Raw genomic sequence first — 24,377 nt, 5'->3', positions numbered from 1 at the left:
GTGGTTTATACAGGTGAGGTTTATCTGGGTGTGGTTTATCCAGGTGAGATTTATCCAGGTGTGGTTTGTACAGGTGATGTCTGTACAGGTATAGTCTGTACAGGTGAGGTATGTACAGGTGTCATTTATCCAGTTGAGGTTTGTACAGGTGAGTTGTGAACAGATGAGCTGTGTAGATGTGAAGTTTGTATAGGAGTGGTTTATACAGGTGAGGTTTATCCAGGTGTGATTTGTACAGGTGAAGTTTATCCAGGGGAGGTCTGTACAGGTGTGTTGTGTACAGATGAGGTTTATACAGGTGAGGTTTCTCCGGGTGTGGTTTATCCAGGTGATGTCTGTACAGGTATAGTCTGTACAGGTGAGCTGTGTATAGGTGAAGTTTGTACAGGTGTCATTTATCCAGTTGAGGTTTGTACGGGTGAGTTGTGTACAGGTGAGCTGTGTAGATGTGAGGTTTGTATAGGAGTGGTTGATACAGGAGTGGTTTATACAGGTGAGATTTATTTAGGTGTGATTTGTACAGGTGAGGTTTATCCAGGGGAGGTCCGTACAGGTGTGTTGTGTACAGGTGTGTTGTGTACAGGTGAGGTTTGCACAGGTGTGGTTTATACAGGTGAGGTTTATCTCAGTGTGGTTTATCCAGGTGATGTCTGTACAGGTATAGTCTGTACAGGTGAGCTTTGTACAGGTGAGCTTTGTACAGGTGAGCTTTGTACAGGTGAGGTCTGTACAGGTATGTTGTGTACAGGTGAGGTTTGTACAGGAGTGGTTTATCCAGGAGGGGTTTATCCAGGTAATGTCTGTACAGGTGTAACCTGTACAGGTGAGCTGTGTATAGGTGAGGTTTGTACAGGTGTCATTTATCCAGTTGAGGTTTGTACGGGTGAGTTGTGTACAGGTGAGCTGTGTAGATGTGAGTTTTATACAGGAGTGGTTTATACAGGTGAGATTTATCTAGGTGCGGTTTGTACAGTTGAGATTTATTCAGGTGATGTTTGTACAGGTGTGGTCTGTACAGGTGAGCTGTGTATAGGTGTGGTTTATCCAGGTAAGGTTAGTACAGGTGTGCTTTGTACAGCTGAGGTTTGCACCATTGGGCTTATCCAGGTGAGGTCTGTACAGTTAAGTTGTGTACAGGTGATGTTTAGACAGATGTAGCATGTACAGGCGAGCTGTGTACAGGTATGGTTTATCCAGGTGAGGTTAGTACGTCTGTGGTTTGTACAGCTGTGGTTTATCCAGTGAAGTTAGTACAGGTGTGCCGTGTACAGCTGAGATTTGTACCATATGGTTTATCCAGGTGTGGTCTGTACAAGTGAGCTGTGTACAGGTGTGGTCTGTACATATCAGCTGTGTTCAGGTGTGGTTTATACAGGTGTGGTCTGTACAAGTGAGCTGCACACAGGTGTGGTTTATACAGGTGTGGTCTGTACAAGTGAGCTGCACACAGGTGTGGTTTATACAGGTGTGGTCTGTACAAGTGAGCTGTGTACAGGTGGCTTATACAGATGTGGACTGTAGAGGTGAGCTGTGTACAGGTGTGGTTTTTACAGGTGTGGTTTATCCAGGTGAGGTTAGTACAGATGTGCTTTGTACAGCTGAGGTTTGTACAATGTGGTCTTTCCAAGTGGAGTCTGCACAGGTGAGTTGTGTACAGGTGAGGTTTATGCAGATGTGAACTGTGTACCACTGTGGTTTATACAGCCGTGCTTTATCTGGGTGAGATCTGTGTGAATACAGGTGTGATCTGTACAGGTGAGCTGTGTACAGATGTGGTTTTTACAGGTGTTGGTTCTACAGGTGTGGTTTATCCGAGTGAGGTTTGCACAGGTGAGCTGTGTACAGGTGAGGTTACAGGTGAACTGTGTACAGGTGAGGTTACAGGCGAGCTGTGTACAGGTGAGATCTGTACAGATGAGCTGATTACAGGTACTTTCTATACAGGCGAGGTTACAGCTGAGCTGTGTACAGGTGAGGTTACAGCAGAGCTGTGTACATGTGAGGTCTGTACAGGTGAAGTTACAGTTGAGTTGTGTTCAGGTAAGGTTACAGGTGAGCTGTGTACAGGTGAGCTGTGTTCAAGTGAGCTGTCTTTGGGTGAGGTTACAGATGAGCTGTATACAGGCAAGCTCTGTACAGGCAAAGTTAGAAGTGAGGTTACAGCTGAATTGTGTACAGGTTAGTTGTGTTCAGGTGAGGTTACAAATGAGCTGTGTAGAGGTGATCTGTGTACAGGTGAACTGTGTTCAGGTCAGATGTATTGGGGTGAGGTTACAGGTGAGCTATATGCAGGCAAGATCTGTACAGGTAAAGTACAGGTGAGGTTACGGGTGAGCTGTGCACAGGTGAGCTTTGTTCGAGTGAGATTACAGGTGAGCTGTGTACAGGCAAGCTCTGTACAGGTGAGTTTATGGGTGAGCTGTGCATAGGTGAGCTGTGTACAGGTGAGGTTATGGGTGAGCTGTGTACAGGTGAGGTTACAGATGAGTTGTGTACAGGTGAGTTTGTACAGGTGAGTTTGTACAGGTGAGTTTGTACAGGTGAGGTTACAGGTGAGCTGTGTACAGGTGAGCTGTGTACAGATAAGATTATAGGTGAGTTGTGTACAGGTGAGATTACAGGTGAGCTGTGTACAGGTGAGGTTACAGGTGAGCTGTGGACAGGTGAGTTGTGTACAGGTGAGATTAAAGGTGAGTTGTGTACAGGTGAGGTTACAGGTGAGTTGTGTATAGGTGAGCTGTGTACAGGTGAGATTACAGGTGAGTTGTGTACAGGTGAGGTTACAGGTGAGCTGTGTACAGGTGAGCTGTGTACAGGTGAGGTTACAGGTGAGCTGTGTACAGGTGAGCTGTGTACAGGTGAGATTACAGGTGAGCTGTGTACAGGTGAGGTTACACGTGAGTTGTGTACAGGTTAGATTAAAGATGAGTTGTGTACAGGTGATGTTACAGGTGAGCTGTGTACAGGTGAGTTGTGTACAGGTTAGATTAAAGATGAGCTGTGTACAGGTGAGGTTACAGGTGAGCTGTGTACAGGTGAGCTGTGTACAGGTGAGGTTACAGGTGAGCTGTGTACAGGTGAGTTGTGTACAGGTGAGGTTACAGGTGTGCTGTGTACAGGTGAGCTGTGTACAGGTGAGGTTACAGGTGAGCTGTGTACAGGTGAGCTGTGTACAGGTGAGATTACAGGTGAGCTGTGTACAGGTGAGGTTACACGTGAGTTGTGTACAGGTTAGATTAAAGATGAGTTGTGTACAGGTGATGTTACAGGTGAGCTGTGTACAGGTGAGTTGTGTACAGGTTAGATTAAAGATGAGCTGTGTACAGGTGAGGTTACAGGTGAGCTGTGTACAGGTGAGCTGTGTACAGGTGAGGTTACAGGTGAGCTGTGTACAGGTGAGTTGTGTACAGGTGAGGTTACAGGTGAGTTGTGTACAGGTGAGGTTACAGGTGTGCTGTGTACAGGTGAGGTTACAGGTGAGCTGTGTACAGGTGAACTGTGTACAGGTGAGGTTACAGGTGTGCTGTGTAGAGGTGAGGTTACAGGTGAGTTGTGTACAGCTGAGTTGTGTACAGGTGAGCTGTGTACAGGTGAGATTACAGGTGAGTTGTGTACAGGTGAGCTGTGTACAGGTGTGTTGTGTACCGGTGAGCTGTGTACCGGTGAGCTGTGTACCGGTGAGCTGTGTACCGGTGAGCTGTGTACAGGTGAGCTGTGTACAGGTGAGTTGTGTACAGGTGTGCTGTGTACAGGTGAACTGTGTACAGGTGAGGTTACAGGTGAGCTGTGTACAGGTTAGATTAAAGATGAATTATGTACAGGTGATGCTACAGGTGAGCTGTGTACAGGTGAGCTGTGTACAGGTGAGGTTACAGGTGAGCTGTGTACAGGTGAGCTGTGTACAGGTGAGGTTACAGGTGAGCTATGTACAGGTGAGCTATGTACAGGTGAGCTGTGTACAGGTGAGGTTACAGGTGAGCTGTGTACAGGTGAGCTGTGTACAGGTGAGGTTACAGGTGAGCTGTGTACAGGTGAGGTTACAGGTGAGCTGTGTACAAGTGAGCTGCGTACAGGTGAGGTTACAGATGAGTTGTGTACAGGTGAGCTGTGTACAGGTGAGGTTACAGGTGAGCTGTGTACAGGTGAGCAGTGTACAGATGAGGTTACAGGTGTGTTGTGTACAGGTGAGTTGTGTACAGGTGAGATTAAAGATGAGTTGTGTACAGGTGAGTTGTGTACAGGTGAGATTAAAGGTGAGTTGTGTACAGGTTAGGTTACAGGTGAGTTGTGTACAGGTGAGCTGTGTACAGGTGAAGTTACACGTGAGTTGTGTACAGGTTAGATTAAAGATGAGTTGTGTACAGGTGAGTTGTGTACAGGTGAGGTTACAGGTGAGCTGTGTACAGGTGAGCTGTGTACAGGTGAGGTTACAGGTGAGCTGTGTACAGATGAGCTGTGTACAGGTGAGGTTACAGGTGAGCTGTGTACAGGTGAGCTGTGTACAGGTGAGGTTACAGGTGAGTTGTGTACAGGTGAGGTTACAGTTGAGGTGTGTACAGATGAGCTGTGTACAGGTGAGGTTACAGGTGAGCTGTGTACAGGTGAGGTTACAGGTGAGTTGTGTACAGGTGAGTTGTGTACAGGTTAGATTAAAGATGAGTTGTGTACAGGTGAGGTGTGTACAGATGAGCTGTGTACAGGTGAGGTTACAGGTGAGCTGTGTACAGATGAGCTGTGTACAGGTGAGGTTACAGGTGAGCTGTGTACAGGTGAGCTGTGTACAGGTGAGGTTACAGGTGAGTTTTGTACAGGTGAGTTGTGTACAGGTTAGATTAAAGATGAGTTGTGTTCAGGTGAGCTGTGTACAGGTGAGGTGTGTACAGGTGAGGTTACAGGTGAGCTGTGTACAGGTTAGATTAAAGATGAGTTGTGTACAGGTGAGCTGTGTACAGGTGAGGTGTGTACAGGTGAGGTTACAGGTGAGCTGTGTACAGGTGAGCTGGGTGTGTTCTCCGCCACTTTAAGTCCCTGCGCTGCAGGAACCGGTCAGACCTGAGCTTTTAGTCTAACCGCTCACAAACCCGCCCCCGAAACCAGGAAGACAAGGATCCGGAGGGAAGGAGGGGCAGAGGCGGCCAGATAAAGTAGCTCAAAGCCCAGCTTCCTGAACGTTGCGGAGGGTCTGGGGAACGGACCGTGTCCCGGGACATCGCTACTTTCTGGGGCTGAACTGCAGGATGGGTTCACCCGAAGACGATTACAGTTTTGTTTTTAAAGGTGAGCGGCCGCTTGCTGCGTGAGACAATATGTGATTAACTGGGACTGTTATCAGCAACATAACCTGTAACCACCTCTAATTATTAATCCCCTAACCTCCTGAACATTACCCTTAACCCTGTCCACCGTCCCTAACCTAAACCCTGTTCAGTATTAACAACCTCGAACTCTTAACTCTTTAACCTTCCAATAACCCTACCTCCTAACCACTAACCCTGTCCAACCCTTAACCACACCCCTAACCCTTAATCCTACCCCAACCCTAACCTTGCACCTAACCATTAACCCTTAACCATAACACTTAATCTTACCCCAATCCTTAACCCTTAACCCTAGCCCTTAATGCTTAAGTGTGCCTCCAACCCCTAATCCTTAGCCCTAACCCTTAATCTTAACCCTAATCCTTAACCCTACCCCTTTACCCTACCCCTTAACCCTACTCCTTAATCATTAACCCTACCCCCTAACCATTAACCCTAACCCCTAACCTTTAACCTTACCCCCAACCCTTAACCTTATCCCCAACCCTCAACCTTATCCCCTAACCATTAACCATACCCCTAACCCTTAACCTTACCCACAACCCTTAGAGCTACTCCTAACCCTTAACCTTACCCACAACCCTTAGAGCTACTCCTAACCCTTAAACTTACCCACAACCCTTAGCGCTACCTCCTAACCCTTAATCTTACCCCCTAACCCTAACCCTAACTCTTTACTTCACCCCTAACCATTAACCCTATCCCCTAACTCTTAACCTTAACCCCAAGCCTTAACCCTACCCCATGAACCTACCCCTGTCCTAACCTCTAACCCCTGAACCCTTAATCCTGCCCACCATTCCTAACCCCTAATCCCAGTGACCCTGGTTCGCTATGGTTTTGAGGTATAAAGGACAGCATTGACCAGATGGGCTGAATGGCCTGTTTCACGCGCTGTGTTCTGTAACCGACCCCCGTCCCCAAGCCTGACCGTCCCACATCCTGACCCCCAACCTCACCTCTGACGCCCCCGTGCCTGCAAGCCCAGTTCGAACACCCCCCCAGATCCCACCCCCACCCCCAACCCCGGCTTCTCAAATCCTGAACTCCACCCCCGTGCCCCCAATCCCGAGTCCTGACAGAGCCGCAAAACCCTCATTCCCGAACAATTATCTGAAACTTAGTCCGGACCTAAACCCTAACCTTAACCTTCTTCGAAGAGCCCTAGCCTGACTTACGCCGTCTACAAGCCCATCATTTTAACCCAAACCCTGACCACCACAACCTTAACCTTAACCACGCACCCCCTTCATGTTTGTCGATGACTGTGCACTAGCTACTGGTTCAGCGCTGAACGTGCAAAGTAGCGTGAACGTGTGCGCCAATGCATGCAGCAGCTTTGGCCTTATGGACAGCGGCAGGGAAACTGAGGTCAAGTCCCAGCATGCTCCAGGAAGGCCCCATCTCAAGGCCCAAGCTTTCAGTCCGTGACCCGTCAGCAGTGGATAAGCTCATTGGCCTTGGCAGCACAGCCACTCTATCTCTCTCTCTCTCTCGAGCTGTCTAGATTCACGATGAGATGCCGGCCAAGAATCGGCCTATGCAAGCTCAACCCTTGGCAGGCTTCAAGCGTCCGCCTGGAACGAGCAGGAGCGAGTCTGTCCGCTGAAAATGAAAGCCTACGGGGTAACCTCCCTGCCCGCCCTGCTCTGCGGGGGTGAGACTTGGACTGCGGACCGGGGTCCCCGCCAGGAAACTCAACCCTGGGCTGCCTGCAGAAGCTGCGGGCAGGTCAGTTGGCGGCGCTGAGACAGTCCCAGCCGAGGTGGGCTGGCTGTGGGGGTGCGCTCCCGGCGGAACCGTTACAGGGGGCGCTCTCGCAACGGCTTGGCTTAGGAGTTTTAAACTTTGACCCCGAGCCCTGGCGGAAGGGAGTGGTGGGGGGGGCGGGTGATGGTGGTGTCTGCCCAGGATCGCCATGCCCTGGTGTAACTAGATAAATAAAAAAACGGTGTGGCCTCCAGGAAAAGCCAAGCACACATCAGAGGCGGAGACCTTTAACCCTAACCATCATCACCTCATCTGAACCTTGACCCTGTCCATTCACCCCTCCTGATGACCAACCCTGGCCACCATCGTCTTACCCTCACGCCTGACTACCAACTTCAATGCTCCGTCCCCTAACCCCAACCCCAACCCCAAACCTAAGCACACGAACTCCCATCCCTAACCCTTAACCATAAACCAATAATCTTAATGTCCTCCAAATCTCTAATATTCTCAACTCCAACCTCCAACCCCCCTCATTAACCCCCAAGCCCTATGCTTAAACCTTGTGGTATCAATGGGCATTAGGTGTTTTTGTTTTTGGACGTCAATATTTGTCTTTTAGTAACTTTGCCAATAACTCGCCCGAGAGCAAGGGAGGGGGGAGGTGGAGGTGGGGCGGAAGTGGGGGGATGGGAAATGGAACCGCCTCTTGAGGACCCAAACTTCCCACCACCGACTGCCCAGTCAAGCCCCTACAAGGAAACCAGAGCCACAGGCTTCGAGCTTCAGCTGCAAGCTAGGTGGGGCAAGCAGAGGCCTAGGGTAGGCCTCAGGCCTCATCAATTGGGAGAGCAGAGTTGGGAGAGGACAATACAGGGGAGCTGAGGCCTCTCCTGCAGGTGGAAAGGAGCTGGGAGAGGCCTAGAGGGGACCTCGGCCGATCAGGAGCCGACAGGGAGAGCAGAGGTGGGGGACACTCCGAGAGGAGGGAGGCCTCACACGGAGAGACAGAGCCTGTGAGCAGGCAGGAGGCCCCAGATGGTGGAGCGATGGTCAGGGGAAGGGATGATTCATGTTCGGGTTTAAGACCGGGTTTGAATCGGGAGAGGCCATTCTAAACACGAGATTGGTAAAAGCGAGCCCTGACTTGGGTTGCCTGCCGGACGAACAACGTGCTATTGTGAGCCAGTCTCGGTGGGTGTAGCCCGGGATTGTACAGCTGGTCGTGTTTGACTGAGTCATGGGTAGTGCAGCAAAACAAGCCTGACTCAGCACCAACAAGATAAAGAGAGAGAGAGAGAAAGAGAGAGAGAGAGAGAGAGAGACTAAATCAACAGAAATGGCCCAGTCAAAAACAGTGTGGTACTGGCCTGAGCAGACCAGGAAGATTAAAGTTTAACTCCAAATTATAGTGAAAGCAACTGTCCTCCGTCACACAGCAGCGTTCAGCACAGAACAAAATCAGCGTGTCCAAACTCCATTAGATAAAAACCCAAACTCCCAGATTAGATTCTGGTCTGTAACTCACTCCTGGGTGTCTGTTATTCTATATATAAACCACCCCAAACCCCTCGATTAGATTCCAGTCTGTAATTCAGTCCCTGTTGTCTGTTATTCTGTATATAAACCACACCAAACGCCTCGATTAGATTCCAGTCTGTAACTCACTCCCGGGTATCTGTTATTCTATATATAAACCACCCGAACCCCTCGATTAGATTCCAGTCTGTAACTCACTCCCGGGTATCTGTTATTCTATATATAAACCACCCCAAACCCCTCGATTAGATTCCAGTCTGTAACTCACTCCTGGGTATCAGTTATTCTATATATAAACCACCCCAAACCCCTCGATTAGATTCCAGTCTGTAATTCAGTCCCTGTTGTCTGTTATTCTGTATATAAACCACACCAAACGCCTCGATTAGATTCCAGTTTGTAATTCACTCCCGTGTATCTGTTATTCTATATATATAAACCACCTGAATCCCTCAATTAGATTCCAGTCTGTAACTCACGCTCGGGTATCTGTTATTCTATATATAAACTATCCAAACCCCTCAATTAGATTCCAGTTTATAACTCACTCCCGGGTATCTGTTATTCTATATATAAACCACCCGAACCCCTCGATTAGATTCCAGTCTGTAACTCACTCCCGGGTATATGTTATTCTATATATAAACCAGCCGAACCCCTCGATTAGATTCCAGACTGTAACTCACTCCCGTGTATCTGTTATTCTATATATAAACCCCCTGAACCCCTCGATTAGATTCTAGTCTGTAACTCACTCCCGGGTATCTGTTATTCTATATATAGACCCCCCCGACTCCCTCGATTAGATTCCATTCTGTAACTCACTCCCGGATATCTGTTATTCTATATATAAACCACCCAAACCCCTCAATTAGATTCCAGTCTGTAACTCACTCCCAGGTATCTGTTATTCTATATTTAAACCACCCCGAACCCCTCGATTATATTCCAGTCTGTAACTCACTCCTGGGTATCAGTTATTCTATATATAAACCACCCAAAACCCCTCGATTAGATTCCAGTTACTAATTCATGCCCAGGTACCTGTTATTCTATGTATAAACCACCACGAACATCTTGATTAGATTCCAGCCTGTAACGCTCTCCCCGGGTATCTGGTATTCTATATATAAACACCCCGAACCCCTCGATTAGATTCCAGTCTGTAACTCACTTCAGGCTATCTGTTATTCTATATAAAAACCACGCTGAACCCCTCGATTAGAGTCCGGTCTGTAACTCATTCGCGGGTATCTGTTATTCTATATATAATCCAACACGAATCCCTCAAATAGATTCCAGTCTGTGACTCACTCCCGGGTATCTGTTATTCTATATATAAACCCCCCAAACCCATCGATTTGATTCCAGTCTGTAACTCACTCCCGGGTATCTGTTATTCTATATATAAACCACCCCGAATCCCTCGATTAGCTTCCAGCCTGTAACTCACTCCCAGGTATCTGTTACTCACTCCCGGGTATCTGTTATTCTATATATAAACCACCCTGAACCCCTCGATTAGATTCCAGTCTGTAACTCACTCCCGGGTATTTATTATTCTATATATAAAACACCTGAACCCCTCGATTAGATTCCAGTCTGTAACTCACTCCTGGGTATCTGTTATTCTATATATAAACCACCCAAATCCCTCGATTAGATTCCAGTCTGTAACTCACTCCCAGGTGTCTGTTATTCTATATATAAACCACCCCGAACCACTCGATTATATTCCAGTCTGTAACTCACTCCCGGGTATCTGTTATTCTATATATAAACCACCCAAATCCCTCAATTAGATTCCAGTCTGTAACTCACTCCCGGGTATCTGTTATTCTGTATATAAACCACCTGAAACCCTCGATTAGATTCTTGTTTGTAACCCACTCCCAGGTATCTGTTACTCTATATATAAACCAAGCGAACCCCTCGATTAGATTGCAGTCTGCAACTCACTCCCGGGTATCTGTTATTCCATATAAAAACCATCTCAAGCACCTCAATTAGATTCCAGTCTGTAACGCGCTTCCGGGTATCTGTTATTCTGTATGTCAACCATTCCGAGCCCCTTGATTAGATTCCAGCCTGTAACTCATTCCCTGGTAAATGTTATTCTATATATGAACCCACTGAACCCCTCGATTAGATTCCAGTCTGTAACTCACTCCCGGGTATCTGTCATTGTATATTATAAACCACCCGAACCCCTCAAATAGATTCCAGTCTGTAACTCACTCCCGGGTATCTGTTATTCTATATATAAACCACCCAAACCCATCGATTTGATTCCAGTCAGTAATTCACTAACACGCATCTGTTATTCTATATATAAACTCCCCCGAACCGCTCGATTAGATTCCAGTCTGTAACGCACTCCCAGGCATCTGTTATTCTATACATAAACCACCCAAATCCATCGATGTGATTCCAGTCTGTAACTCACACCCGGGTATCTGTTATTCTATATTATAAAGCACCCGAACCCCTTGATTGGATTCCAATCTGTGACTCACTCCCGGGTATCTGTTATTCTATATATAAACCACCCAAACCCATCGATTAGATTCCAGTCTGTAACTCACTCCCGGGTATCTGTTATTCTATATATAAACCACCCTGAACCACTTGATTTGATTCCAATCTGTAACTCACTCCCGGGTATCTGTTATTCTATACATAATCCACGCCCAAACCTCTCGATTAGATTCCAGTCTGTAACTCACTCCCGGGTATCTGTTATTCTGTATATAAACCACCTGAACCTCTCGATTAGATTCCAGTCTGTAACTCACTCCCGGGTATCTGTTATTCTGTATATAAACCACCTGAATCCCTCGATTAGATTCCAGTCTGTAACTCACTCCCGTGTATCTGTTATTCTATATTTAAACCATCCCGAACCCCTCGATTAGATTCCAGTCTGTAACTCACTCCCTGGTATCCGTTATTCTATATTTAAACCATCCCGAACCCCTCGATTAGATTCCAGTCTGTAACTCACTCCCGGGTATCTGTTATTCTATATTATAAACCACTCGATCCCCTTGATTGGATTTCAGCCTGTAACTCACTCCTGGGTATCTGTTATACTTTATATAAACCACCCTGAACCACTCGATTATATTCCAGTCTGTAACTCACTCCCCGGTATCTGTTATTCTATATATAAACCACCCCGAACACCTCAATTAGATTACAGTCTGTAACTCACTCCCGGGTATCTGTTATTCTGAATATAAACCACCCGAACCCCTTGATTAGATTCCAGTCTCTAACTCACTCCCGGGTATCTGTTAATCTATATATAAACCACGTGAAACGCTCGATTAGATTCCAGTGTGTAACTCACTCCCGTGTATCTGTTATTCTATATATAAACCACCTCGATTGGATTCCAGTCTGTAACTCACTCCCGGGTATCTGTTATTCTCTATATAAACCCCCTGAATCCCTTGATTAGATTCCAGTCTGTAACTCACTTGCGGGTATCTGTTATTCTATATATAAACCACTTGAATACCTCAATTAGATTCCAGTATGTAACTCACTCCCAGGTATCTGTTAATCTATAGATAAACCACCCCGAACACCTCGATTAGATTCCAGCCTGTAACTCACTCCCGTGTATCTGTTATTCTATATATAAATCATCCAAACCCTTCGATTGATTTCCCGTCTGTAACTCACTCCCGGGTATCTGTTATTCTGTATATAAACCACCTGAAAACCTCGATTGGATTCTTGTTTGTAACCCACTCCCGGGTATCTGTTGTTCTATATATAAACCACCTGAATCCCTCGATTAGATTCCTGTCTGTAACTCACTCCCAGGTATTTGTTACTCTATATATAAACCACCCTGAACCACTTGATTTGATTCCAATCTGTTACTCACTCCCGGGTATCTGTTATTCTATACATAAACCACCTGAATCCCTCGATTAGATTCCAGTCTGTAACTCACTCCCGTGTATCTGTTATTCTATATTTAAACCATCCCGAACCCCTCGATTAGATTCCAGTCTGTAACTCACTCCCTGGTATCTGTTATTCTATATTTAAACCATCCCGAACCCCTCGATTAGATTCCAGTCTGTAACTAACTCCCGGGTATCTGTTATTCTATATTATAAACCACTCGATCCCCTTGATTGGATTTCAGCCTGTAACTCACTCCTGGGTATCTGTTATACTTTATATAAACCACCCTGAACCACTCGATTATATTCCAGTCTGTAACTCACTCCCCGGTATCTGTTATTCTATATATAAACCACACCGAACACCTCAATTAGATTACAGTCTTTAACTCACTCCCGGGTATCTGTTAATCTATATATAAACCACGTGAAACGCTCGATTAGATTCCAGTGTGTAACTCACTCCCGGGTATCTGCTATTCTATATATAAACCACACGAAACCCTCGATTGGATTCCAGTCTGTAACTCACTCCCGGGTATCTGTTAGTCTCTATATAAACCCCCTGAATCCCTTGATTAGATTCCAGTCTGTAACTCACTTGCGGGTATCTGTTATTCTATATATAAACCACTTGAATACCTCAATTAGATTCCAGTATGTAACTCACTCCCAGGTATCTGTTATTCTATATATAAACCACCCTGAACCCCTCGATTAGATTCCAGTCTGTAACTCACTCCCGTGTATCTGTTATTCTATATATAAATCACCCAAACCCCTCGATTGATTTCCAGTCTGTAACTCACTCCCGGGTATCTGTTATTCTGTATATAAACCACCTGAAACCCTCGATTAGATTCTTGTTTGTAACCCACTCCCGGGTATCTGTTGTTCTATATATAAACCACCAGAATCCCTCGATTAGATTCCTGTCTGTAACTCACTCCCAGGTATCTGTTACTCTATATATAAACCAAGCGAACCCCTCGATTAGATTGCAGTCTGCAACTCACTCCCGGGTATCTGTTATTCCATATAAAAACCATCTCAAACACCTCAATTAGATTCCAGTCTGTAACGCGCTTCCGGGTATATGTTATTCTGTATGTCAACCACTCCGAGCCCCTTGATTAATGTAACTCATTCCCTGATAAATGTTATTCTATATATAAGCCACCCGAACCCCTCAAATAGATTCCAGTCTGTAACTCACTCCCTGGTATCTGTTATTCTATATATAAACCACCCAAACCCATCGATTTGATTCCAGTCTGTAATTCACTAACAGGCATCTGTTATTCTATATATAAACTCCCCCAAACCCCTCGACTAGATTCCAGTCTGAAACGCACTCCCAGGCATCTGTTATTCTATATATAAATCACACAAACCCATCGATGAGATTCCAGTCTGTAACTCACTCCCGGGTATCTGTCATTCCATATTATAAAGCACCCGAACCCCTCGATTGGATTCCAATCTGTAACTCACTCCCGGGTATCTGTTATTCTATACATAAACCACCCCCGAACCTCTCGATTACATTCCAGTCTGTAACTCACTCCCGGGTATCTGTTATTCTATATTATAAACCACTCAATCCCCTTGATTGGATTTCAGCCTGTAACTCACTCCTGGGTATCTGTTATACTTCATATAAACCACCCTGAACCACTCGATTAGATTCCAGTCTGTAACTCACTCCCCGGTATCTGTTATTCTATATATAAACCACCCCAAACACCTCAATTAGATTACAGTCTGTAACTCATTCCCGGGTATCTGTTATTCTGAATATAAACCACCCGAACCCCTCGATTAGATTCCAGACTCTAACTCATTCCCGGGTATCTGTTATTCTATATATAAACCCCCCGAACCCCTCGATTAGATTCCAGTCTGTAACTCACTACCGGGTATCTGTTATTCTATATTATAAACCACCCGAATCCCTCGATTGGATTCCAATCTGTAACTCACTCCCGGCTATCGTTTATTCTATATATAAAGCACCTGAACCCCTCGATTAAATTCCAGTATGTAACTCACTCCTGGGTATCTATTATTCTATATATAAATCATCACAAATCCCTCGATTAGATTCCAGTCTGTAACTCACTCCCTGGTATCTGTTATTCTATATATAAACCACCCCGACCCCCTCGATTAGATTCCAGTCTGTAACTCACTCCCGGGTATCTGTTATTCTATATATAAACCACCCGAACCCCTCGATTAGATTCCAGTCTCTAACTCACTCCCGGGTATCTGTTAATCTATATATAAACCACGTGAAACGCTCGATTAGATTCCAGTGTGTAACTCACTCCCGTGTATCTGTTATTCTATATATAAACCACAGGAAACCCTCGATTGGATTCCAGTCTGTAACTCACTCCCGGGTATCTGTTATTCTCTATATAAACCCCCTGAATCCCTTGATTAGATTCCAGTCTGTAACTCACTTGCGGGTATCTGTTATTCTATATATAAACCACTTGAATACCTCAATTAGATTCCAGTATGTAACTCACTCCCAGGTATCTGTTATTCTATAGATAAACCACCCCGAACACCTCGATTAGATTCCAGCCTGTAACTCACTCCCGTGTATCTGTTATTCTATATATAAATCATCCAAACCCTTCGATTGATTTCCCGTCTGTAACTCACTCCCGGGTATCTGTTATTCTGTATATAAACCACCTGAAAACCTCGATTGGATTCTTGTTTGTAACCCACTCCCGGGTATCTGTTGTTCTATATATAAACCACCTGAATCCCTCGATTAGATTCCTGTCTGTAACTCACTCCCAGGTATTTGTTACTCTATATATAAACCACCCTGAACCACTTGATTTGATTCCAATCTGTTACTCACTCCCGGGTATCTGTTATTCTATACATAAACCACCTGAATCCCTCGATTAGATTCCAGTCTGTAACTCACTCCCGTGTATCTGTTATTCTATATTTAAACCATCCCGAACCCCTCGATTAGATTCCAGTCTGTAACTCACTCCCTGGTATCTGTTATTCTATATTTAAACCATCCCGAACCCCTCGATTAGATTCCAGTCTGTAACTAACTCCCGGGTATCTGTTATTCTATATTATAAACCACTCGATCCCCTTGATTGGATTTCAGCCTGTAACTCACTCCTGGGTAACTGTTATACTTTATATAAACCACCCTGAACCACTCGATTAGATTCCAGTCTGTAACTCACTCCCCGGTATCTGTTATTCTATATATAAACCACACCGAACACCTCAATTAGATTACAGTCTTTAACTCACTCCCGGGTATCTGTTATTCTGAATATAAACCACCCGAACCCCTCTATTAGATTCCAGTCTCTAACTCACTCCCGGGTATCTGTTAATCTATATATAAACCACGTGAAACGCTCGATTAGATTCCAGTGTGTAACTCATTCCCGGGTATCTGTTATTCTATATATAAACCACACGAAACCCTCGATTGGATTCCAGTCTGTAACTCACTCCCGGGTATCTGTTATTCTCTATATAAACCCCCTGAATCCCTTGATTAGATTCCAGTCTGTAACTCACTTGCGGGTATCTGTTATTCTATATATAAACCACTTGAATACCTCAATTAGATTCCAGTATGTAACTCACTCCCAGGTATCTGTTATTCTATATATAAACCACCCTGAACCCCTCGATTAGATTCCAGTCTGTAACTCACTCCCGTGTATCTGTTATTCTATATATAAATCACCCAAACCCCTTGATTGATTTCCAGTCTGTAACTCACTCCCGGGTATCTGTTATTCTATATATAAACCACCTGAAACCCTCGATTAGGTTCTTGTTTGTAACCCACTCCCGGGTATCTGTTGTTCTATATATAAACCACCAGAATCCCTCGATTAGATTCCTGTCTGTAACTCACTCCCAGGTATCTGTTACTCTATATATAAACCAAGAGAACCCCTCGATTAGATTGCAGTCTGCAACTCACTCCCGGGTATCTGTTATTCCATATAAAAACCATCTCAAACACCTCAATTAGATTCCAGTCTGTAACGCGCTTCCGGGTATATGTTATTCTGTATGTCAACCACTCCGAGCCCCTTGATTAGATTCCAGCCTGTAACTCATTCCCTGATAAATTTTATTCTATATATAAACCACCCGAACCCCTCAAATAGATACCAGTCTGTAACTCACTCCCGGGTATCTGTTATTCTATATATAAACCACCCAAACCCATCGATTTGATTCCAGTCTGTAATTCACTAACAGGCATCTGTTATTCTATATATAAACTCCCCCAAACCCCTCGACTAGATTCCAGTCTGAAACGCACTCCCAGGCATCTGTTATTCTATATATAAATCACACAAACCCATCGATGAGATTCCAGTCTGTAACTCACTCCCGGGTATCTGTCATTCTATATTATAAAGCACCCGAACCCCTCGATTGGATTCCAATCTGTAACTCACTCCCGGGTATCTGTTATTCTATACATAAACCACCCCCGAACCTCTCAAATTACATTCCAGTCTGTAACTCACTCCCGGGTATCTGTTATTCTATATATAAACCACCTGAATTTGTCGATTAGATTCCAGTCTGATACTCACTCCCGTGTATCTGTTATTCTATATTTAAACCATCCCAAACCCCTCGATTAGATTCCAGTCTGTAACTCACTCCCTGGTATCTGTTATTCTATATTTAAACCATCCCGAACCCCTCGATTAGATTCCAGTCTGTAACTCACTCCCGGGGATCTGTTATTCTATATTTAAACCACCTGAATACCTCAATTAGATTCCAGTCTGTAACTCACTCCCGGGAATCTGTTATTCTATAGTTAAACCACCTGAATACCTCAATTAGATTCCAGTCTGTAACTCACTCCCGGGTATCTGTTATTCTATATATAAACCACCCCCGAACCTCTCGATTACATTCCAGTCTGTAACTCATTCCTGGGAATCTGTTATTCTATATTATAAACCACTCAATCCCCTTGATTGGATTTCAGCCTGTAACTCACTCCTGGGTGTCTGTTATACTTCATATAAACCACCCTGAACCACTCGATTAGATTCCAGTCTGTAACTCACTCCCCGGTATCTGTTATTCTATATATAAACCACCCCAAACACCTCAATTAGATTACAGTCTGTAACTCATTCCCGGGTATCTGTTATTCTGAATATAAACCACCCGAACCCCTCGATTAGATTCCAGACTCTAACTCATTCCCGGGTATCTGTTATTCTATATATAAACCCCCCGAACCCCTCGATTAGATTCCAGTCTGTAACTCACTCCCTGGTATCTGTTATTCTATATTTAAACCATCCCGAACCCCTCGATTAGATTCCAGTCTGTAACTAACTCCCGGGTATCTGTTATTCTATATTATAAACCACTCGATCCCCTTGATTGGATTTCAGCCTGTAACTCACTCCTGGGTAACTGTTATACTTTATATAAACCACCCTGAACCACTCGATTAGATTCCAGTCTGTAACTCACTCCCCGGTATCTGTTATTCTATATATAAACCACACCGAACACCTCAATTAGATTACAGTCTTTAACTCACTCCCGGGTATCTGTTATTCTGAATATAAACCACCCGAACCCCTCTATTAGATTCCAGTCTCTAACTCACTCCCGGGTATCTGTTAATCTATATATAAACCACGTGAAACGCTCGATTAGATTCCAGTGTGTAACTCATTCCCGGGTATCTGTTATTCTATATATAAACCACACGAAACCCTCGATTGGATTCCAGTCTGTAACTCACTCCCGGGTATCTGTTATTCTCTATATAAACCCCCTGAATCCCTTGATTAGATTCCAGTCTGTAACTCACTTGCGGGTATCTGTTATTCTATATATAAACCACTTGAATACCTCAATTAGATTCCAGTATGTAACTCACTCCCAGGTATCTGTTATTCTATATATAAACCACCCTGAACCCCTCGATTAGATTCCAGTCTGTAACTCACTCCCGTGTATCTGTTATTCTATATATAAATCACCCAAACCCCTTGATTGATTTCCAGTCTGTAACTCACTCCCGGGTATCTGTTATTCTATATATAAACCACCTGAAACCCTCGATTAGATTCTTGTTTGTAACCCACTCCCGGGTATCTGTTGTTCTATATATAAACCACCAGAATCCCTCGATTAGATTCCTGTCTGTAACTCACTCCCAGGTATCTGTTACTCTATATATAAACCAAGAGAACCCCTCGATTAGATTGCAGTCTGCAACTCACTCCCGGGTATCTGTTATTCCATATAAAAACCATCTCAAACACCTCAATTAGATTCCAGTCTGTAACGCGCTTCCGGGTATATGTTATTCTGTATGTCAACCACTCCGAGCCCCTTGATTAGATTCCAGCCTGTAACTCATTCCCTGATAAATTTTATTCTATATATAAACCACCCGAACCCCTCAAATAGATACCAGTCTGTAACTCACTCCCGGGTATCTGTTATTCTATATATAAACCACCCAAACCCATCGATTTGATTCCAGTCTGTAATTCACTAACAGGCATCTGTTATTCTATATATAAACTCCCCCAAACCCCTCGACTAGATTCCAGTCTGAAACGCACTCCCAGGCATCTGTTATTCTATATATAAATCACACAAACCCATCGATGAGATTCCAGTCTGTAACTCACTCCCGGGTATCTGTCATTCTATATTATAAAGCACCCGAACCCCTCGATTGGATTCCAATCTGTAACTCACTCCCGGGTATCTGTTATTCTATACATAAACCACCCCCGAACCTCTCAAATTACATTCCAGTCTGTAACTCACTCCCGGGTATCTGTTATTCTATATATAAACCACCTGAATTTGTCGATTAGATTCCAGTCTGATACTCACTCCCGTGTATCTGTTATTCTATATTTAAACCATCCCAAACCCCTCGATTAGATTCCAGTCTGTAACTCACTCCCTGGTATCTGTTATTCTATATTTAAACCATCCCGAACCCCTCGATTAGATTCCAGTCTGTAACTCACTCCCGGGGATCTGTTATTCTATATTTAAACCACCTGAATACCTCAATTAGATTCCAGTCTGTAACTCACTCCCGGGAATCTGTTATTCTATATTTAAACCACCTGAATACCTCAATTAGATTCCAGTCTGTAACTCACTCCCGGGTATCTGTTATTCTATATATAAACCACCCCCGAACCTCTCGATTACATTCCAGTCTGTAACTCATTCCTGGGTATCTGTTATTCTATATATAAACCCCCTGAACCCCTCGATTAGATTCCAGTCACTCCCGAGTATCTGTTATTCTATATATAAACAACCCAAACCCCTCAATTAGATTCCAGTGTGTAACTCACTCCCGGGTATCCGTTATTCTATATATAAACCACCCAAACCCCTTGATTAGATTCCAGTCTGTAACTCACTCCCCGGTATCTGTTATTCTATATATAAACCACCCAAACCCCTTGATTAGATTCCAGTGTGTAACTCACTCCTGGGTATCTGTTATTTTATATATTAACCACCTGAATCCGTCGATTAGATTCCAGTCTGTAACTCACTCCCGTGTATCTGTTATTCTATATTCAAACCAGCCCGAACCCCTCGATTAGATTCCAGTCTGTAACTCACTCCCTGGTATCTGTTATTCTATATTTAAACCATCCCGAACCCCTCGATTAGATTCCAGTCTGTAACTCACTCCCGGGTATCTGTTATTCGATATTTAGACCACCTGAATATCTCAATTAGACTCCAGTCTGTAACTCACTCCCGGGTATCTGTTATTCTATATATAAACCACCCCGAACCCCTCGATTAGATTCCAGTCTGTAACTCACTCCCTGGTATCTGTTATTCTGTATATAAACCACCTGAATCCCTCGATTATATTCCAGTCTGTAACTCATTCCCGGGAATCTGTTATTCTATATTATAAACCACTCGATCCCCTTGATTGGATTTCAGCCTGTAACTCACTCCTGGGTATCTGTTATACTTTATATAAACCACCCTGAACCAGTCGATTATATTCCAGTCTGTAACTCACTCCCTGGTATCTGTTATTCTATATATAAATCACCGAAACCCCTTGATTAGTTTCCAGTATGTAACTCACTCCCGGGAATCTGTTATTCTATATATAAACCACCCAAACCCCTTGATTAGATTCCAGTGTGTAACTCACTCCTGGGTATCTGTTATTGTATATATAAATCCCCTGAACCCCGCGATTAGATTCCAGTGTGTAACTCACTCCCTGGTATCTATTATTCTATATATAAACCACCCAAACCCTTGATTAGATTCCAGTCCAGAGGTCACTCCTGGGTATCAGTTATTCTATATATAAACCTCCCAAACCCCTCGATTAGATTCCAGTCTGTAACTCACTCCCGGGTATCTGTTATTCTATACATAAACCATGCCCGAACCTCTCGATTAGATTCCAGTCTGTAACTCACTCCCGGGTATCTGTTATTCTGTATATAAACCACCTGAATCCCTCGATTAGATTTCAGTCTGTAACTCACTCCCGTGTATCTGTTATTCTATATTTAAACCATCCCGAACCCTTCGATTAGATTCCAGTCTGTAACTCACTCCCTGGTATCTGTTATTCTATATTTAAACCATCCCGAACCCCTCGATTATATTCCAGTCTGTAACTAACTCCCGGGTATCTGTTATTCTCTATTATAAACCACTCGATCCTCTTGAATGGATTTCAGCCTGTAACTCACTCCTGGGTATCTGTTATACTTTATATAAACCACCCTGAACCACTCGATTAGATTCTAGTCTGTAACTCACTCCCCGGTATCTGTTATTCTATATATAAACCACCCCAAACACCTCAATTAGATTCCAGTCTGTAACTCACTCCCGGGTATCTGTTATTCTGAATATAAACCACCCGAACCCCTCTATTAGATTCCAGTCTCTAACTCACTCCCGGGTATCTGTTATTCTATATATAAACCACACGAAACCCTCGATTGGATTCCAGTCTGTAACTCACTCCCGGGTATCTGTTAGTCTCTATATAAACCCCCTGAATACCTTGATTAGATTCCAGTCTGTAACTCACTTGCGGGTATCTGTTATTCTATATATAAACCACTTGAATACCTCAATTAGATTCCAGTCTGTAACTCACTCCCGGGTATCTGTTATTCTATATATAAACCACCCAAACCCCTCGATTACATTCCAGTCTGTAACTCATTCCTGGGAATCTGTTATTCTATATTATAAACCACTCAATCCCCTTGATTGGATTTCAGCCTGTAACTCACTCCTGGGTATCTGTTATACTTCATATAAACCACCCTGAACCACTCGATTAGATTCCAGTCTGTAACTCACTCCCCGGTATCTGTTATTCTATATATAAACCACCCCAAACACCTCAATTAGATTACAGTCTGTAACTCATTCCCGGGTATCTGTTATTCTGAATATAAACCACCCGAACCCCTCGATTAGATTCCAGACTCTAACTCATTCCCGGGTATCTGTTATTCTATATATAAACCCCCCGAACCCCTCGATTAGATTCCAGTCTGTAACTCACTACCGGGTATCTGTTATTCTATATTATAAACCACCCGAATCCCTCGATTGGATTCCAATCTGTAACTCACTCCCGGCTATCTGTTATTCTATATATAAAGCACCTGAACCCCTCGATTAAATTCCAGTATGTAACTCACTCCTGGGTATCTATTATTCTATATATAAATCATCACAAATCCCTCGATTAGATTCCAGTCTGTAACTCACTCCCTGGTATCTGTTATTCTATATATAAACCACCCCGACCCCCTCGATTAGATTCCAGTCTGTAACTCACTCCCTGGTATCTGTTATTCTGTATATAAACCACCTGAATCCCTCAATTATATTCCAGTCTGTAACTCATTCCTGGGAATCTGTTATTCTATATTATAAACCACTCGATCCCCTTGATTGGATTTCAGCCTGTAACTCACTCCTGGGTATCTGTTATACTTTATATAAACCACCCTGAACCACTCGATTAGATTCCAGTCTGTAACTCACTCCCCGTTATCTGTTATTCTATATATTACCCACCCCGAACACCTCAATTAGTTTACAGTCTGTAACTCCCTCCCGGGTATCTGTTATTCTGAATATAAACCACCCGAACCCCTTGATTAGATTCCAGTCTGTAACTCATTCCCGGGTAAAGTTAATCTATACATAAACCACCTGAATACCTCGATTAGATTCCAGTATGTAACTCACTCCTGGGTATCTGTTATTCTATATATAAGCACCCCCGATCCCCTCGATTAGATTCCAGTCTGTAACTCACTCCCGGGTATCAGTTATTCTATATATAAACCACCCCGAACCCCTCGATTAGATTCCAGTCTGTAACTCACTCCCGGGTATCTGTTATTCTATATATAAACCACCCAAACCCCTTGATTAGATTCCAGTATGTAACTCACTCCCGGGTACCTGTTATTCCATATATAAACCACCCAAACCCCTTGATTAGATTCCAGTCTGTAACTCTCTCCCGGGTATCTGTTATTGTATATATAAATCCCCTGAACCCCGCGATTAGATTCCAGTGTGTAACTCACTCCCTGGTATCTATTATTCTATATATAAACAACCCAATCCCTTGATTAGATTCCAGTCCATAGGTCACTCCTGGGTATCAGTTATTCTATATATAAACTTCCCAAACCCCTCGATTAGACTCCAGTCTGTAACTCACTCCTGGGTATCTGTTATTCTATATATAATCCCCATGAACCCCTCAATTAGATTCCAGTCTGTAACTCACTCCCGGGTATCTGTTATTCTATATATAAACCCCCTGAACCCCTCGATTAGATTCCAGTCACTCCCGAGTATCTGTTATTCTATATATAAACAACCCAAACCCCTCAATTAGATTCCAGTGTGTAACTCACTCCCGGGTATCCGTTATTCTATATATAAACCACCCAAACCCCTTGATTAGATTCCAGTCTGTAACTCACTCCCCGGTATCTGTTATTCTATATATAAACCACCCAAACCCCTTGATTAGATTCCAGTGTGTAACTCACTCCTGGGTATCTGTTATTTTATATATTAACCACCTGAATCCGTCGATTAGATTCCAGTCTGTAACTCACTCCCGTGTATCTGTTATTCTATATTCAAACCAGCCCGAACCCCTCGATTAGATTCCAGTCTGTAACTCACTCCCTGGTATCTGTTATTCTATATTTAAACCATCCCGAACCCCTCGATTAGATTCCAGTCTGTAACTCACTCCCGGGTATCTGTTATTCGATATTTAGACCACCTGAATATCTCAATTAGACTCCAGTCTGTAACTCACTCCCGGGTATCTGTTATTCTATATATAAACCACCCCGAACCCCTCGATTAGATTCCAGTCTGTAACTCACTCCCTGGTATCTGTTATTCTGTATATAAACCACCTGAATCCCTCGATTATATTCCAGTCTGTAACTCATTCCCGGGAATCTGTTATTCTATATTATAAACCACTCGATCCCCTTGATTGGATTTCAGCCTGTAACTCACTCCTGGGTATCTGTTATACTTTATATAAACCACCCTGAACCAGTCGATTATATTCCAGTCTGTAACTCACTCCCTGGTATCTGTTATTCTATATATAAATCACCGAAACCCCTTGATTAGTTTCCAGTATGTAACTCACTCCCGGGAATCTGTTATTCTATATATAAACCACCCAAACCCCTTGATTAGATTCCAGTGTGTAACTCACTCCTGGGTATCTGTTATTGTATATATAAATCCCCTGAACCCCGCGATTAGATTCCAG

The 24,377-nt window shown here is 43.8% G+C and overlaps 1 protein-coding gene across 1 annotated transcript in view; it reads left to right on the top strand.

Annotated features, from left to right (window-relative positions):
- The first annotated feature begins 5,097 nt into the window (after positions 1 to 5,097).
- The window catches only part of LOC121274398 (ras-related protein Rab-25-like), a 53,346-nt gene continuing 34,066 nt past the window's right edge, over positions 5,098 to 24,377 (top strand). The window contains exon 1 of the mRNA XM_041181697.1: positions 5,098 to 5,277. Within this exon, the coding sequence (XP_041037631.1) occupies positions 5,238 to 5,277 (40 nt within the window). The 5' untranslated portion in view covers positions 5,098 to 5,237. The remainder of the gene's footprint in view (positions 5,278 to 24,377) is intronic.

Source organism: Carcharodon carcharias (genome assembly GCF_017639515.1).
Source record: "Carcharodon carcharias isolate sCarCar2 chromosome 36 unlocalized genomic scaffold, sCarCar2.pri SUPER_36_unloc_11, whole genome shotgun sequence".
Taxonomy (NCBI): Eukaryota; Metazoa; Chordata; class Chondrichthyes; order Lamniformes; family Lamnidae; genus Carcharodon; species Carcharodon carcharias.
The sequence above is the reverse complement of the archived record's forward strand: the minus strand, read 5'-3'. Positions and strand labels throughout refer to the sequence as shown.